The following is a 16,959-nucleotide window of genomic DNA, read 5'->3' as shown; positions in this document are numbered from 1 at the left end:
GTTATTATGTTATTATTGCATACATATGTAAGCATAAGGCAAACATATGCAAAATAAATATAAGATAATTTTGTCCTCCACTGCAGTATGGGCTTTGCACCTCAGGGCAGCTAGGGGGCATAGTGGATAGGGTGCCAGGCCCAAAGTCAGGAAGACTCCTCTACCTTAGTTCTAATCCAGCCTCAAATTAGAACCTACGAAAGTCATGTGACCCTCTTTATCTGTAAAATGAGCTGGACAAGAAAACGGCAGTCATTCCAGTGTCTCTGCCCAGAAAACCTGAAAGGAAGTCATGACACAACTGAACAACAGAAAGAACATGGTGTAAACTGATGGGAGGGAGTGTGTATGGTGAGAAAAGCATCAGCAATGCTTTTTAAACTTCCTTTCCACCAGTGACCAGTGATTCATGGGCCCCTGAGCTCTGAGTTGAGGAAGCTCAGTCAGGATGGGACAGAATGAGGCAAGTCTAACTTTCACCAGAAGAGGGGGATGTTGTTTAAAAGCAACAACCAACCACCTTAGAAGAAATTGTAAAGGCCAAGGGAGGAGAAAGATAACAGGGTGGTGATTTGCATTTTGCCCGGTTGAGAGTTCCAGAAGCTGTTAAGCAGTCTCTATCTGCCAGGTAAGACTTCATCTACACCTGTATGCTCAGATGTGTTATGGAGACTAGATTGGGGGAGAGGAGAGGACAAGGTATGGGTAAATGGCTGTGGTGAGTGATCTTTCTGATTTTTAAAAATCCTCCGAGGGCAAGGCTCTCCAGCTGTACTAAGAATTTTGTTTGTGGTGAAAGAAAACATGAGTACCAGGAGACACTTGCTGGAAGGCCATTAACATTTTTTTTCTCTTGCAATTTTGATTGGTGGATTGGTTTTGCTATTCTTTTCCCACTGGCCCTTTCTCCCCCAGCAGTAAGGTGTGGATAAGTCTATTGTGTTTCTTGGACGTCACAAAATATGATTATGGTCTGAAGACTTTGCGAATTTATAACGTTGTTGGTGGGGGTCAGAGAGGAGGAAGGTTGACTCTATAGGTCAGCTGAGTGAGGCTTTGAACTGTGATGACCAATTTCTTCTGCTTAAGGAGATTATGGTCACAACATAGCACCTGAAATTTTAATATGTTGAGGATAGAGAGCTATAGTATCACTTGAGTTTGAGTTAGAAGGTATTCTAGAGATCATCTAATCCAACCAATTTATTTTGCATTTCAACAAACGAAGCACAGAGCTTGTGAAATATCTCCTCCATTGTTAACACTACTGGTAAGTTGCAGAGTTGATTTTTGAACTAGGGTTCTTTAGGGCCAAAATTCATTGTTCTTTCTCCTTCTTGTCTTAAAATGTATAAACCCCTTTGGGACTGAAGGTGTTAAAAACTTTCTCAACTAATACTTTAGTCTTTATGGGGATTAGTTACTATTTATCTGAGAGCAAGATAAGTACCTGCTGGTCCTTAGAAAAATATTTATTTAGAAAGTCTGCCCCAGTCTTGGACCTGAGTTAATAATGACTGTTCAGTTTGTGAAGTAATGAAAGGGAGAGAGTGAAGCATTGCTTGGAGAGATGGGAACTGAGGAATCAAGTAATGGGGAATTTTAGCATGGCAGAGCAGTCTAAAATCATCCTTTTCCTTGTGGATTCTTTATTTATGGCAATTAAGACTAGATGCCAGTCCTGGGGCAAGTTTTGGAAAATGAGAGAAAAAGGACCTTTCAAATTTGTTTCGCCAAACTTGGGCTGTCACTTTTAATTTCTTTTTTTTCTTTCTTACTTTTTTTTTTTTTAGTTTGCAACACACGGTTCTACATAATTTTGAGTTTCAGATTTTCTTCCCTCCTTCCCCCCATCCCTCCCCAAGATGGTATGGAATCCCATATAACTTCCATGTATAACCTGGCATTGAATTAATTTACACACTAGTCAAGTTGTGGAGAAGAATTATGAACAATGAAATGAATGCAGATCGAGGCACACTTCATGCTTGCGTTTTTCTCCCCACTTTTTTTTTCCTCTCTTTTGTATTTGTTGTTGGGTTGTGTTCTTTTTTTTTTTTTGGTTCTGTCACTTTTAATTTCAATGTCAAATCTCATTTTTGAATCCCACAACCATAGGCAAATCTGAGTGTACTTTCCTCTGGCAGGGATAGTGCTAGTATTGCTGGTGGTACAGACATATCTAATAAGCAAATATTTGAACAAACGGACCCTGAGATTCCTTTTCATTGGTTATGTTTCTGACCTCTGACATTCACATTTAAAGAGGGAGCAGCATAAAGGAGAAGCCCAGGAAAAAAAGAAAATCATTTATTAAAGCAGGAATGGAGCCAGTAATACTTCTTTCTCTGAGTCTGGGTAATAGCTTTGTAAGATTTCTGTCTGCTGATATGATGGTTGATCCCAATAAATACAACAAAAGGTGTCAGCTGCCACAAAACTGACTTTTTCTCACTCAGTCTTTAAATGTATTTTGGAGTGAGATATTTTGGTAATGATAGCTCACATTCACATATGTTTACAAAGCTTTCTTCTTTGAGAGAAAGGGCTAGGGTTTTTTTTTATCTATCGTCCCTTGCACATAATAAGCATTGAATAGATATTTGCTCAATTGAAACGGATGAGTAAACTGAGCTTCTGGGAGGTTGTGATTGGTCTAGGGTGACACAGATACTATTTTGGAATTAGCATGATAATCTAGGCATATTGACTCTATGACCAGGTCTCAGACCTCACTCGTTGTGTGACTTTGGACAAGTCACTTAACTTCTCTTTGCCTCAGTTTTCTCCTCTGTGAAAGGAGGATAATAATACCATGTATCTGACAAGGTTGTTGTGAAGATCAAATGAGGTGATATTTGTAAAGTACTTAGTCATTTAAATGCCCACCATTATTATTATTAGGCTTTATTTCTTTTTAGTTCTCTTGTCTCTTATGTGACTGAAACTTTTCTTTCAGATCTTGTGTCTAGAGTCTCTTGTCCCACCCTTGTCTCGGTTGGATGCTAAATAAACCTCTAAGTTTCTAGTCAGGGTAGAATCAGCTTGACAAGGCTGCAGTGGGTGTCAGGCCTCATGGAATCCATTTTCCCAGTCATGGTTCCATATATAGGAGCCTCATGATTGCAGTAGGCACTTCTTTCTCTGGGTTCCCAATGGCCCAAGAACTTTGGAGTTGCCTCCCTTACCTTAGTCTCAATGACTATAATCCCATTAAGGTGCTATCCTTGTCTTCTGGTTCCCTGCCGTATGTGGCCTCTGAAGACTCTTTCACTGAGAATCAGGGCTCTCACCATGATCTTCCAGTCACCACTTTCTTCAGTGTCTTGGTGATCTCAGTGACTTTGGTGCCTGGAATCTCTTTTAACTGCTGAACCATTCTTTCTCTCTTTTTTTTTGAGGGGAGAAGACAGGGCAATTATGGTTAAGTTACTTTCCCAAGGTCACACAGTTAGTGTGTCAAGTGTCTGATGCCGGATTTGAACTCAGGTCCTCCTGACTCCAGGGATGGTATTCTACTCATGGAGCCACCTAGCTGCCCCCTGAACCATTCTTTCTATCCTCAATGATTCACCTAAAGCAGACATACTTACAAAAATGAGGGCAGCTGGGTGGGGCAGTGGATAGAGCAGTGAGCTTGGAATCAGGAAGATTCATCTTTATGAATTCAAATATTGCCTCAGATGCTTACTACTTGTGTAACTGTGGGCGAGCCACTTAATCCTGTTTGCCCTAGTGCCTTTTTTGTGAAATGAGCTGGAGAAGGAAGTGGCAAACCACCCCAGGATCTTTGCCAAGAAAACCCAAAATGTGGACATGGAGAGTCAGACAGGACTCAATAACTGAGGCTCTGCCCTCTAAGTGGAGTTTCGTCTTTTCCATCTCTTCCCTCAGACCTGAGCCTCTTCTTTCCCAGAGGTCAGATGGCCACAAACCACTAAGTCTAGGCTACCATCGTTCCCTTCCTTGTGTGTGGTACCTGGTGAAACTCCCACCCAGACTTATTCTTCTTCCTCTCCTCAAATGGGGACCTCTGAAGCTGAGGCAGCTTGTTTGTATAGTGGATAGAATGCTAGACCTTGAATCTGAGTCCCAATCTTGCCTCAGACACTTCCTAGCTATTGTAGTCATGGAAAAGTCTCTTATTTATTCTCAATTTCCTCGTCTGCAAAATGGGGATAAAAATAGCTACCTTACCTCCCAGGGTTGTGGTCAGGCTCCAATGAGATAATAATTGTCAAGTGCTTAGAATAATCCCTTGCACATAAAAAATGCTCCGGAAATATTAGCTATTATTATTATTATTATTATTAAGTCAGGGATAATAATAGCATCTACCTCAGGTTGTTGGGGGGATCAAATGAGATAGTATTTACAAAGTGTTTTTGTAATGCTTGGCACATAGCAGGTTCTATATAAATGCTAGCCCTTATTACTTAAAAATGTTTATTGAATCCTATTATCATTTGACTAAAACGTACTTTAAAGTTTCATATTGACAAAGCTGATTTTTAATGAGCAGAGTTCATTTAAAGTACCAAAGACGTATCTGAAAACATTTGTACTTTTAAATTCAGTCTGACTACATTTTTGACTTTTTTTCAGGAAAACGAATTCAGTGATCTGCTTTTCCCCTATATGGTTTCAGAATTTCTTTCTCTTCTCAGGACTTTATCTGGCCTTTAAGGGGCTTCAAGCTGTGTGGAGTCAAGGTTTCTCTTACCCTCCTAAGGGCAGTAGCAGACGTTCTCTTTCTTCCACACAGGCCTGTCTCTGCACAGCTCTAAGTATGGAGCCTCATGTATATCTAGCATTTTGGTTTTAGCTTCTTCCCTACTCTCTCAAATCCTGACAAAAGTCTCTGGTGCTCCCCAACTATGTCCAGATCTCACCTCATGTCTGAGTAGGTAGCCCTGGTCCTGGTCTCACCACCTTGGCTCTTCTCTAACAGGAACATTCTGGGTTTAGGGGTTTCTTCCTCTGACTAGATGACTAGCACCAAGCCTTCCAAGGGATCACATTGGAGATAATCCTAAATGAGAAAAAGGAGGAGTTCTGTAAGGTTTTAAAAAATCTTTCTTTCCTCTGGTGCTCTTTATTATTCCTGTGGTATGTGAGGTTCGTGCTGCAGTCGGCTAAAAAATTTCACATTTCTGTCTTTATTGTTGTTATTAATACACTTTTTAATATAGTAACTTTTTCTGAAGGGCCTTTGTATTTCTTGAAAAATTCATATTTCTGCTCTTCAATGTTTAAGAATCTGTGTAGAGGTGGTCCTGGTCAATTTACATATAGGTTTCCCACTTTAGTCCCCTAAATTATCTTTTTATTCTCCCTAAATATATCTTTAAATTTTTCTTGAGAGGTGGGTTAGTTAGGGGATCAATTGCTATAGGGAGCATGGTCTGCCTTCTTTTTTTTTTAAATGAGATGTTTTAGTTTACAACACTTAGTTTCACATGGTCTTAAGTTTCAAATTTTCTTCCCTTTCCTCTGTTTCCCTCCCTCCTAAGATGGGATGCAGTCCAATATAGATTCTACATAAACTTAACCGTTAAACTTATTTACACAATAATCAAGTCGTAAAGAAGATTTGTGACCAACGGAATGAATCATGGGAGAGAAGAAACAAAACCGAAAAAAAAGAGAAAATAAAGAGAGTAAATAGTTTTCCTCAATCTGCATTCAGATTCCACAGTTCTTTCTTTGGAAGTAGCTAGTTTTTTCCATCATGAGTCCTTTGGAGCTGTCTTTGAGCCTTATATTGCTGAGGAGAGGGAAGTCTATCAAAGTCAGTTATCATAGCATCAATATGTCTGTGGTTGTGTACAATGTTCTCCTGGTTCTGCTCTTCTCACTCAGCATCAAATCATGTAGTTCTTTCCAGGTTATTATGAAGTCCATATCTTCCCCATTTCTTATAGCACAATAGTATTCCATTCCATTTATATACCACAACTTGTTCAGCCATTCACCAAATGATGGGCATCTCTTTGATTTGCAATTCATTGCCACCACAAAAAGAGCAGGTATAAATATTTTTGTACATACAGGTCCAAATATTTGCCACTTGTGTGATCTCTTTGGGATATAGCCACAGGGGTAGTATTGCTTGGGTTAAAGGGTGTTCACATTTTTATAGCCCTCTGGGCATCGTTCCAAATTGCTCTCCAAAATGGCTGGATCTGTTCACAACTCCACCAACAATGTATTAATGTTCCAATTTTCCCACATCTTCTCCAGCATTTATCATTTTCCTGTTTTGTCATGTTAGCCAATCTGACAGGAGAGATGTGGTACCTCAAAGTTGTTTTGATTTGCATTTCTCTAATCAATAGTGATTTAGAGCATTTTTTTTCATATGCCTATAGAGAGCTGTAATTTCTTCCTCTGAAAACTGCCTGTTCATATCCTTTGACCATTTCTCAATTTGGGAATGACATATTCCTATAAATTAAGCTCAGTTCCCTGTATATTTTAGATATGAGGCCTTTATCAGAGACATTGGTTGTAGCATGGTCTGCCTTCTTTGTGCTTATTCCAGCCTTACCTCTGGGCACTTAGGAATCTGTGGATTGACCTGCTCAAGGAATTCCTTGTCAGTGAATTTTAGGGACTCCATATGCAAATTGGAACTATTTCTAGGTTCTTTTACTTGTAAAAATGAAGAGTCTCAACTAATCTCAGCCTCTGAGAACATCAGGTACTTAGAAGGGACTTCGTTTCTGTGTACTCTGGTTTTTAAATGCACATTTTCCAGCATAATAAGCACTATATAACATTTCTATAGTGCTTTGAAGTTTGTAAAGCCCTTTTAAAAACATCATCTCATTTGCTCTTTATAACAAAAGTGGGAGGTAGTTGCTAGGTATTATTATTGCCGTTTGACAGTCGAAGAAATCGAGGCAAGTTAGATGACCTGTTTCTGGAAATGGAGCTAAGGAAGATTTCAGAGGGCAGGTTTGAACCCTTGTCTTCCTGGTTGTAAATCTCTAAACTCCACTCCATGTAATACCAGTGAGAGGGATTCAGGCTATCTCTTTATCTGTTGGGGGAAGGTGAGGTTTGGTCTTCATGTAGGATGGGATGTAGATGTACCCCTCCCAGACAACAGAAGAGGGAAGGAGAGGGAGACCAGAAAAGAATAAAAAAAATAAATGTGTCTGCCTGAAGTCTGAGATCAGGATAAGTAGGGATGGCATGGCATGACTGTGGTGTGCAGTGAAGAATTGTTGGCATTTTAGTGACATAAGTTTCTTTTTTTTTTTTTTTTGGAGTGGGGAAGGCAGGGCAATTGGGGTTAAGTAACTTACCCAAGGTCGCACAGCTAGTAAGTATGTCAAGTGTCTGAGGCCATATTTGAATGCAGGACCTCCTAACTCCAGGCCTTGTGCTCTACTCACTGCACCACCTAGCTGCCCCGACAGAAGTTTCTAATGAATGACTGCCAAGCATTTTTATGGTTGGGTTGGTTGTTGTCCTATATTCTCGAAGAGGACCAAAATGACATCACTATGTTAGAATCAAATTAGAATCAATGTCCAATTAGACCAATAGGAGCTTGGAATGTTCTACCACAAGTTAGGCACAAATAATCCACATGAACATGATTCTAGTGTTTCTACTTGAATTCTGCTTTGCTCACAGAGCACAGGACCTTCTCTAATGAGGGCATGCCATGCTGGGCAGCCCTGTGTCTCTAATGTCATGCAATCAATTCAAAAGTTCTCTAAGCATTGAGGAAATGACCCCATCAACATGGCACTAGAATCATGGAAACTTCCAGTGGGCAGTGACCTCAGTCATATAGTCCAATGCCTTAAAGTGGCTTCAGAGAGCTGGGTTCAAGTTGTCTCTCTGACATATACTGGCTATGTGATCATAGGCAAATCACCTAACCTCTAAATGACTTAGTCAAGTCCAGAGTAGGTACTGCTTTGGTAAAGGTAGCTCTCTTTGCTAGGAATTCTTCACTAATGAAATCACAGGTCTGGTAGAAAAGAAAACTATTAGGGATGAAAAGTGCTTTGTGGAGGCTTGAAAGAGAGCAGAGCAATTAACATTTTTTTTTATTCTTTATTTATAGTGAAAGACCAATTGCTTCCATGTGGCTTTACGTGGCCTGCCTCATTGGCCTGTATTATTTGTTTCGCTGGTATCGGGAGAGGCTGGTGGTGAGTAACCTTAGAGACAAATATGTCTTTATCACTGGCTGTGACTCTGGATTTGGGAACCTGCTGGCTAAGCAGCTGGACCTTCGAGGCCTGAGAGTGCTAGCGGCCTGTCTGACAGAGAAAGGGGCTGAGCAGCTGAGGTGTGAGACTTCAGACAGGGTAGAGACAGTGATCCTGGATGTGACCAAGACTGAGAGCATCACTGCAGCGGCCCAGTGGGTGAAGGAGCATGTGGGAAATAAAGGTATGAATGAAGAGAGACATTATATCATTTTTCTTAAATCCTTTAGCATGAAGAAGGGATATGTGGGGTTTGAAAGTTTAATTTCATTATTTAGGAGAACAGGTATGGCCTTTTGTGTTGTTTACGTTTGCTGAACAGTTTACCTTGGAAAATGAGCACTGGGGATTTGGGGGTGTTGTTTCCATCTTGGGATTGGGGGATTTAGAGGCATAATCTTTTTTTAAAAAAAGTAATTCATTAATTTGTTTTTAGTTTTCAACTTTCACTTCCACAAGAGCTTCCCTCCCCAAGACAGTGTACAATCTGATATAGGCTCTACTTACACATTCATATTAAACATATTTTCACATTAGTCATGATATAAAGGAAAGTTAGAACTACTTTGAGGAACCACAAGAAAGAAGAAACAAAACAAAATAACAGAAGAAAAGGAGACAAAATAGTATGCTTCAATCTGCATTCAGACTCCAAAGTTCTTTTTCTGGATGTGGATAGCATTTTCCATTGTGAGTCTTTTGGAGTTGTTTTAGATTCTGGTATTGCTGAGAAGAGCTAATATCCAAGCCAGTCATTGGACAATGTGGCCGTTACTGTGTACAATGTTCTCCTGGTTCTGCTCACTTCACTCAGCACTAGTTCATATAAATATTTCCAAGTTTTTCTGAAGTCTGCCTGCTCAACATTTCTTATAGCACAATACTATTCCATTACATTCATGTACCACAACTTGTTTAGGTATTCCCCAATTGCTAGACATCCCCTCAATGTCCAATTCTTTGCCATCACAAAAAGGACTACTATAAATATTTTTGTACATGTGGGTCCTTTTTCCGTTTTTATGGTCTCTTTGAGATACTGACCTAGAAGTGGTATTTCTGGGTCAGAGAGAATGCAGTTTTATAGTGCTTTGGGCATAGTTCCCAATTGCTCTCCAGAATGGTAGGATCAGTTCACAACTCCACTAACTATGCATTAGTGTTCCAATTTTCCCACGTATTTTCCATTTATCATTTTCTTGTTTTGTCATGTTAGCCAACCTGACAGTTGCGATGTGGTACCTCAGAGTTGTTTTGATTTGCATTTCTCTAATCAATAGTGATTCAGAGCATTTTTTCATGTGAGTATAGATAGCTTTAATTTCTTCCTTTGAAAATTGCCCATTCATATGAATTTTGACCTTTGACCATTTACCAATCGGGGAATGACTTGTATTTTTATAAATTTCACTCAGTTCTCTATATATTCTAGAAATGAGGCCTTTATCAGAGACCCTGGCTGTAAAAATTGTTTCTCACCTTTCTGCTTCCCTTCTAATGTTGGTTGCATTGGCTTTGTTTGTGCAAAAACTTTTCAATTTAATGTAATCAAAATCATCCATTTTGTATTTCATAATATTCTCAAGGCATAATCTTTAAAGCACTAAAAAGCTTGAGCATGATTGTTCAGAAAGTAAGTTTATAAAGTATTTTTTAGATACTGATTTTTATCACAAGGTAAACATGATAATTGTTTAGGAAGCAACTTATTGCCACTTTTCTTCTTATGTCTGCCCAATTATTTTTTTATTATGAATAAGCAAAAAAAAAGTCCATGGAGCCCTACAAACACCCCTCCAAATTCTTTTTTTTACTGTCTGTTGTTGGACAGACATGCCCTTTAGGACTGTCAAGCTCAATATATTCCAAACAATTAATTATTTCGCCTCCTAAGCCCTTCTCTCCTTTAACAGTATCCTCTTTCCCATCACCCAGGTTGCCCATCTCAGAATCATTCTTTACTCTTTACCCATGTTCCATCATTTGCCAGGCCTTGTTAAATCTACCTCATCAATATCTCCCTTCTCCATTCATGCGGCTGGCTACTCTAGTTCAGGTTCTCAATAGTTCTCTTGGATCATGGTGGTAGCCTCTTGATTGATATCTCTGCTTTCAATCTCTCTCTCTCTCCGATTTATCTTCCCTATGTTTACCAAAATAATCTTCCTGACCTCTCTCTTGCTCCAGAATCTCCATTGACTCATTGCCTCTGGGATAAGATATAAACTCCTCAGCTTGCCATGTAAAGCCCTTTACAAAGTGGCTGTGGACTACCTTTCCATACTTTATTTTATGACTTTCTTTCATATAGCCTGTATCCCAAAGAAATTGACCTATTCGTGGTTTCCTGAGCTTGGCATTCTATCACCTGCCTTTGTACCTGTGAATAGGCTGTCTATTCTTCATGGCTAGAATGCATTAATGCCATGTAACATCATTTAAAGCTTAGCTTGGATGCCCCTCACACAGGTAACCTTTCATGATCCTTCTGGATGTGGGCATTTTCCATTTCTGCTCAAATTAGCCTACATTTTTTTTTACATGTGGAATGCAAGTTTCTTGGGATTAGGGATATTTTTCATTTTTGTCATTGTATCCATAGTACTTGGCATAAAGCAGACATTTATTAATTGCTTGTTGAGTTTTACGTAGTTGTAACTAGGGTGTACCAACTGTTTGTTGCTCTGCAATGGGGTGGAAATATGTGGTGGCAAAAGCATGGGATTTGATGTGGAAGGAAAAGGATCCAAATACTAACCTTGGTACTTATCTGTGCAGCCTTAGGCTTTGTGATCCCAATGTATGATCACCTTTGCTTGCTTGTGATCAGTCCAGATTCAGCTACCTACACTCCCCAAACTTCTGGCAGTTAGGTGGCACAGTAGATGGAGCATTGGACCTAGCAGGCTTGGAGTGAGGAAGCCTTGAGTTCAAATCTAGCCTCAGATGTTTACTAGCAATATGACCCGTGGTAACTCACTTAACCTCTGTCTGTCTCAGTTTCCTCAACTGTAAATGAGAATAATGATAGCAACTACCTTGCTAGGTCGTTAGGCGAATCAAAATATTTGTTAGAAAAAAAGTTCTTAGCCCAGTGCTTTCCAAAGCAGGCTTAAATCCTTTAGCAAGCTATAAATACTTATTCCCTTGCCTTCCTGTTGGGGTCATAAATTTGTTACTATTTAGTCATTTTTCAGTCATGTCAGACTCTTCATGATCCCATTTGGGGTTTTCTTGGCAGAGACACTGGAGTGGTTTCCATTTCCTTCTGTAGGCCATTACAGATGATGAAACTGAGGCAAACAGGATTAAATGACTTGTCCAGGGTCACACAGGTAGTAAGTGTCTGAGGCCAGATATGAACTCAGGAAGAAGAATTTTTCTGACTCTGGGCCTGGTGCCACCTAGTCACTGCCCATAATAGCTGGGGGCAAAGGTATGGAATGAGTGTGTACAACTCAGGCAAGTTCATTGTCTCACTGGCCTTTTCAGAGACACTTGAAAAATTTAAGCCTTAGAACTTTTCTAGGTGTGGAATTTTCTTTTTTACATCTGAAAAGACTTCCTTTTTAACATTGAAATGTCTATTTTGGCCCCTAAAAATCTTTTATTTTGCTAAATCTCAACAAGACAGACTTACATCGTGTTGCACAAAAGTTTTTAATCCAGTCCTTAGCCCCCTTATCATATTGTAGTTTACTCCCAGCCACTCTGTTGGATTTAACTGACTCTCTCCATTTTCCACCTTCACTCCTACACACATATTGCTGAATGAAGATGGAGAAAATCACACAACCACAATGACTGGGTCTACTGCAAATTTATGTCACATAACCTCAATGGGGACTTCACTGCTGCTTGGCAATCCTATTTCTCCTTTATCAATTCACTTTCCCATCCTCCACAGCAGTTCTTCCAAACCATTTCATCCTACCTCAAATCTCCCATGGCTCCCACTTATCCCACTTTTGGCTGAGAACCTTGCCTCATATTTTATAGAAAAAAAATTCAAGCCATTCCTTGGGAACTTCCTCTTTCCTCCTCTTAGTCATTTTCTATCACTCAGGTGCCTTTGTCCACTCTCTCCTCCTTCACCCCTGTCTCGCATGATGGAATGGCCTGACTCTTAATCAAGGCTAACCCCTCTTCTTGTGTAAGTGATCTCATTCCATCCTATCTCTTCCAACAAATTGCCCCCTCTGTTATCCCTACTCTTTCATTTATTTTCAATTTCTTGCTGCTTATTGGCTCATTCCCTACTGCCTACAAATATGGCCGTGTCTTCTCCCTTCTGAAGAAAAGTCCACTTGATCCTTGGATCCCCATTAATTATTGTCCTGTACCTCTCCTGCTCTTTGGAGCTACACTTCTTTAAAAGGCTGTGTACAATAGGTGCCTCCATTGTCTCTTTTCCTACTTTTCTCTTATTCCTTTACAATCTGGCTTCCCACACTGAAATTCCACTCTCCAGTTACTAATGATCTCCTAATTGCCAAATCCAAAGGCCTTTTCTCAATCTGCATTCTCCTTGACCTTTCTGTAGTCTTTGACACTGTTGATCACTTTCTTCCCCTTGATACTCTCTTCCCTCTGGGTTTCTCAGTAACACCACTCTGTCCCAGTTCTTCTTACATCTATTTGACTACTCTTTTTCTGTTTCCTTTACTGGATCCTCCTCCAAGTCACATCCTGTGGCCATAACTGTCCCTCCAGATTCTGTCCTGGGCCCTCTTCTCTTTTCCCTCTATGCTACTTCAATTGGTGATCTCATAGGCTCTCAAGGATGTATTTGTCATTGTTCTCTATCTATGCTAACGATTCTCAAATCTATCAATCTTGCCTGAACTTCTCTGCTGTCTCCTGATTTTGTGTCTCCAACTGCCTTTCAGACTTCTCAAACTGGATGTCTAGTAGAGATCTTATGTTTCCCCACCCCTACCTTTCTTACTACTAGGGAAGAGTTGTTGTATTCATTGTGTGTATCATTTTCCTGGTAGTGTTTTCTGCTCTCTTCTGCAGTTCAAGGCTTTACATGCTTCTCTTTATTTTACGTAGTGGTCTTTTCTTACATCACAGTAATATTCTGTTACATTCACATATCACACTATATTTATCCATTCCCTACAATTGGCCATCTAATTTGTTTCCAGCTCTTTGCTACCACAACAAGTGCTGCTATAGCTTGGTACATATGGAACCTTTTTTTTTTTTGGTCAGTGACCTCCTTGGAGTATATGCCTGGCAATGGAATCATTTTATTTATTTGCACAATTCCAAATTGCCTCCCAGAGTAGTTGTCTATTCACAGTTCTGCCAACAATGCATTCATGTGCCCATCTCTTCAACAATTTGTTTTTCCATTTAAAAAACAACTAAATTTTAAAAATGTTTACATCATCCACATTTCTTTACCTGCCCGCTTACCCACTTGCTTCCAGAGACCCATTCTTTATTAAAAAGAATAAAAAATGAAAGAAAACAATTTAGCACAACTAACCAACATGCTAAAAGTCTGACATTATATGTAGTATTCACATCCCTATTCCCCTAACTGTGGAAAGGAAACACAGGTGTCTTTTCACAACTCTTCTTTGGGGCTAAACGTGGTCAATATAATTGTGTACCATTCAGTTTCCACTGTTTGGTTGCTATTCATTCCATGAATATGGTTGTAGTCCTGTATATTGTTTTCTTGGTTTTACTTACTTCATTTTGTATCAGCATTTCCCATGCTTCTCTGTAGTAATCATATTCATCATTTTTTATAGTGCAGTAAACCTTTGTTTTTCTAAATATATTCTTGACCTGGTCTCCAAATCTAGAGAAGAGGGAATTTTTGTACTGGATGGCATGCTAGATTCCTTATTAAATTAATCAATAGATTAATTAGGCTATGATCTGTGATTTCATTTGTGTGGAGAAGTCACTTGTATAGAAACTGCCAATGCCAGGGTCAAGGGGGAAAATTGAATAAACGGGGATAGCATAGGAAGGAGCAAAATATAGTTAGTGTTTCACAAAATGAGTATTGTGGAAGGGTTTTGCATAATGATACACATGTGGCTTATGTTGAATTGCTTGCCTTCTCGGGGAGGGTGAGTGAGGAAGGAACAGGGGAGAGAATTTGGAAATCAAAGTTTTAAAAACAGATGTTCAAAAACAACGTTTTTGCATGCAACTAGGAAATATGATATACAGGCAATGGGGCATAGAAATTTATCTTGCCCTACAAGAAAGTAAGGGAAAAGGGGATGGGGGGGGAGTGGGGTGACCGAAGGGAGGGCTGACAGGGGAACCGGGCAACCAGAATATATGCCATCTTGGAGCGGGGTGAGGGTAGAAATGGGGAGATAATTTGTAATTCAAACTCTTGTTAAAATCAATTCTGAAAACTAAAAATATTAAATAAATAAATTTAAAAAATAAAATTAAAATGGAAGAAAAAAAAGAAACTGCCAATGGAAATAGGGTACTCACTTGTAAATTATAGTCTTTTAGAGTTGCTTAGAACTGAGAGGTTGAGTAGCTTATTCAATCAATCAATAAATCAACCTTATAAAGTCCCTAGTATGTGCTAGCCAGTATGTTAAGTGCTGAGGATCCAAAAAGAGGCAAAATACAGTCCTGCCTTCAAGAAGCTAACAATCTAATGATTATAGGGATAATGTTCATGATCATACAAGTAATATATACGAGAGGCAAGGCCCAAACTGAGATCTTCCTGACTCCAAGGCTCTCTGTACCATACTTTATTGCCTCTCATTAAATTGATTAGGGTTGGAATATATTAGAGTGTATAACTGAGGTTAGTTTAGGTGTGCTCTAACATCCATTTCTAATGCTACGTTTTAAGACACGTGTGATTTTGATTTATATCTTGGTAGGACTCTGGGGCCTCGTCAATAATGCAGGAGCTGTCTTTCCAGATGTTTGTACTGAGTTGATGACCAAGGTGAACCTTATGAAGACAATGAATATAAACCTGTTTGGAGTAATTGAGGTGACAATGAGCATGCTGCAAATGGTGAAGCAAGCCAGGGGGAGGATTGTCAATGTCTCTAGCTTCATGGGGAGAGTTGCTTTCTCTTCAGTAGCCTACTGCTGTTCCAAGCATGGAGTGGAAGCTTTCTCAGATTGTCTGAGGTAACTATCATTATACTTTATCCATCAAAACATCCAACCATCCATCTATCAGTTCATCCATCCATCCATCCATCCATCCATCCATCCATCCAGGGGAGAGGGTATGGAGTCAGAGAGAGTATCTCAATTCTCCAAGTAAATGAGTCCCTGAACTAGGGCAGCTGCCACGTGAATGAAGTGAAAGCGATAGATTTGAGAGATTTTGCCAAGGTAGAATTGACAAGACTTGGCAGCTGTTTGGATATGAGGAGAGAGTGAGAGTGAGGAGTCGAGGATGTCTTCAGGATAGGGATCTGGGGTGACTAGAAGGATTGTGGTGCCCTCAATAGAAATAGGGAGATTACAAAGAGGGGAGGATTTAGGAAGAATGATAATGAATTTTGTTTTCAATGTATTGAGTTTGAGAGACATATAGGATGTCCCATCCCTCTGGAGAAGTCCAGTGTGTTCAGTTGATGACATGGGCCTGGAGTTCAGTCAAATCAACAAGCATTTATTCATCACCTATTATGTGCCAGGTAGAGAAACTAGGAGTGGATATGTAGATGTGACTGTCAACTGCAAAGAGAATATGGTTGAACCTACATTACTAAGAGAGAGAATAGAGAGAAGGAAGAGGACCTACAACAGAACTCTGGAGAACATCAATACCAAGGGGGTGAGATGTGTGTGGTGATGCAGTGGAGACTGAGAAGTGGCCAGAATGAGGTCTCAAACCAGGAGAGAGCAGTGACCTAAAAACCCAGGGAAGATCAAGTGTCTAGAAGTAAGTGCTGGTAATAGTACCCAATACCGGAGATATGTCTAGTAGAATAAAGACTGAAAAAAAGGACATTGGATTTGTCACCTATTAAAAGCCTACTATGAGCCAGACATTGCGCTAGATGTTGGGGATACAAAGAGAAACCCAAAACGGTCTTTGCCCTCAAAGAGTTTACAACATTAGAGGCAGCTAGGTAGTACAAAACTGGATTTGGAGTCAGGAAGGAGTTCAAATTCTGCTTCAGACCAGTGTGACTCTGGGAAGTAATTTCACTTGTCTCAGCCTCGGTTTCCTCTGTCATAAAATGAAGATAATTATAGCAGCTCCTTAACCGGGTTATTGTGAAGATCAAATGAGATGACACATGTAAATTACTTTGTAAACATTAAAGCACTACATAAATGTTAGTTATTATGTTATTATTGCATACATATGTAAGCATATGGCAAATATATGCAAATAAGTATAAGATAATTTTGCCCTCCACTGCAGTATGGGCTTTGCCCCTCAGGGCAGCTCAGTGGCATAATGGATAGAGTGCCAGGCCCAAAGTCAGGAAGACTCCTCTACCTTAGTTCTAATGCAGCCTCGAATTAGACCCTGTGAAACTCATGTGACCCTCTTTGCTTCAATTTCTTTATCTGTAAAATGAGGTGGACAAGAAAATGGCAGTCATATTTTGCCTTGGAGCATGATACTCAGTTTTGCTGGGTAGATGATTCTTGGTTTTAATCCCAGCTCCATTGACCTCCGGAATATCGTATTCCAAGCCCTTCAGTCCCTTAATGTGGAAGCTGTCAGATCCTGTGTTGTCCTGAT

General features: G+C 39.8%; 1 protein-coding gene across 3 annotated transcripts; it reads left to right on the top strand.

Annotated features, from left to right (window-relative positions):
- Window positions 1-555: 555 nt before the first annotated feature.
- LOC118851413 (17-beta-hydroxysteroid dehydrogenase type 6-like) lies at window positions 556-15,381 on the top strand. 3 transcript variants are annotated; one of them, XM_036760849.1, is made up of 4 exons: window positions 589-628; window positions 1,220-1,270; window positions 8,087-8,418; window positions 15,119-15,381. In XM_036760849.1, exons 3-4 carry the CDS (start codon window positions 8,106-8,108, stop codon window positions 15,379-15,381), a joined length of 576 nt encoding a protein of 191 aa, XP_036616744.1. In that variant the 5' UTR covers window positions 589-628; window positions 1,220-1,270; window positions 8,087-8,105. The 3 variants fall into 3 exon arrangements, with proteins under 3 accessions (XP_036616746.1, XP_036616744.1, XP_036616745.1); XM_036760850.1 differs by lacking the exon at window positions 589-628 and adding an exon at window positions 681-699; XM_036760851.1 differs by lacking the exon at window positions 1,220-1,270 and having other exon boundaries at window positions 556-628.
- Window positions 15,382-16,959: the final 1,578 nt, after the last annotated feature.

The sequence above is a fragment of the Trichosurus vulpecula genome, chromosome 5 (assembly GCF_011100635.1).
Source record: "Trichosurus vulpecula isolate mTriVul1 chromosome 5, mTriVul1.pri, whole genome shotgun sequence".
In the NCBI taxonomy this organism is placed as follows: Eukaryota; Metazoa; Chordata; class Mammalia; order Diprotodontia; family Phalangeridae; genus Trichosurus; species Trichosurus vulpecula.
This window is presented reverse-complemented; position numbering and strand designations above follow the sequence as displayed.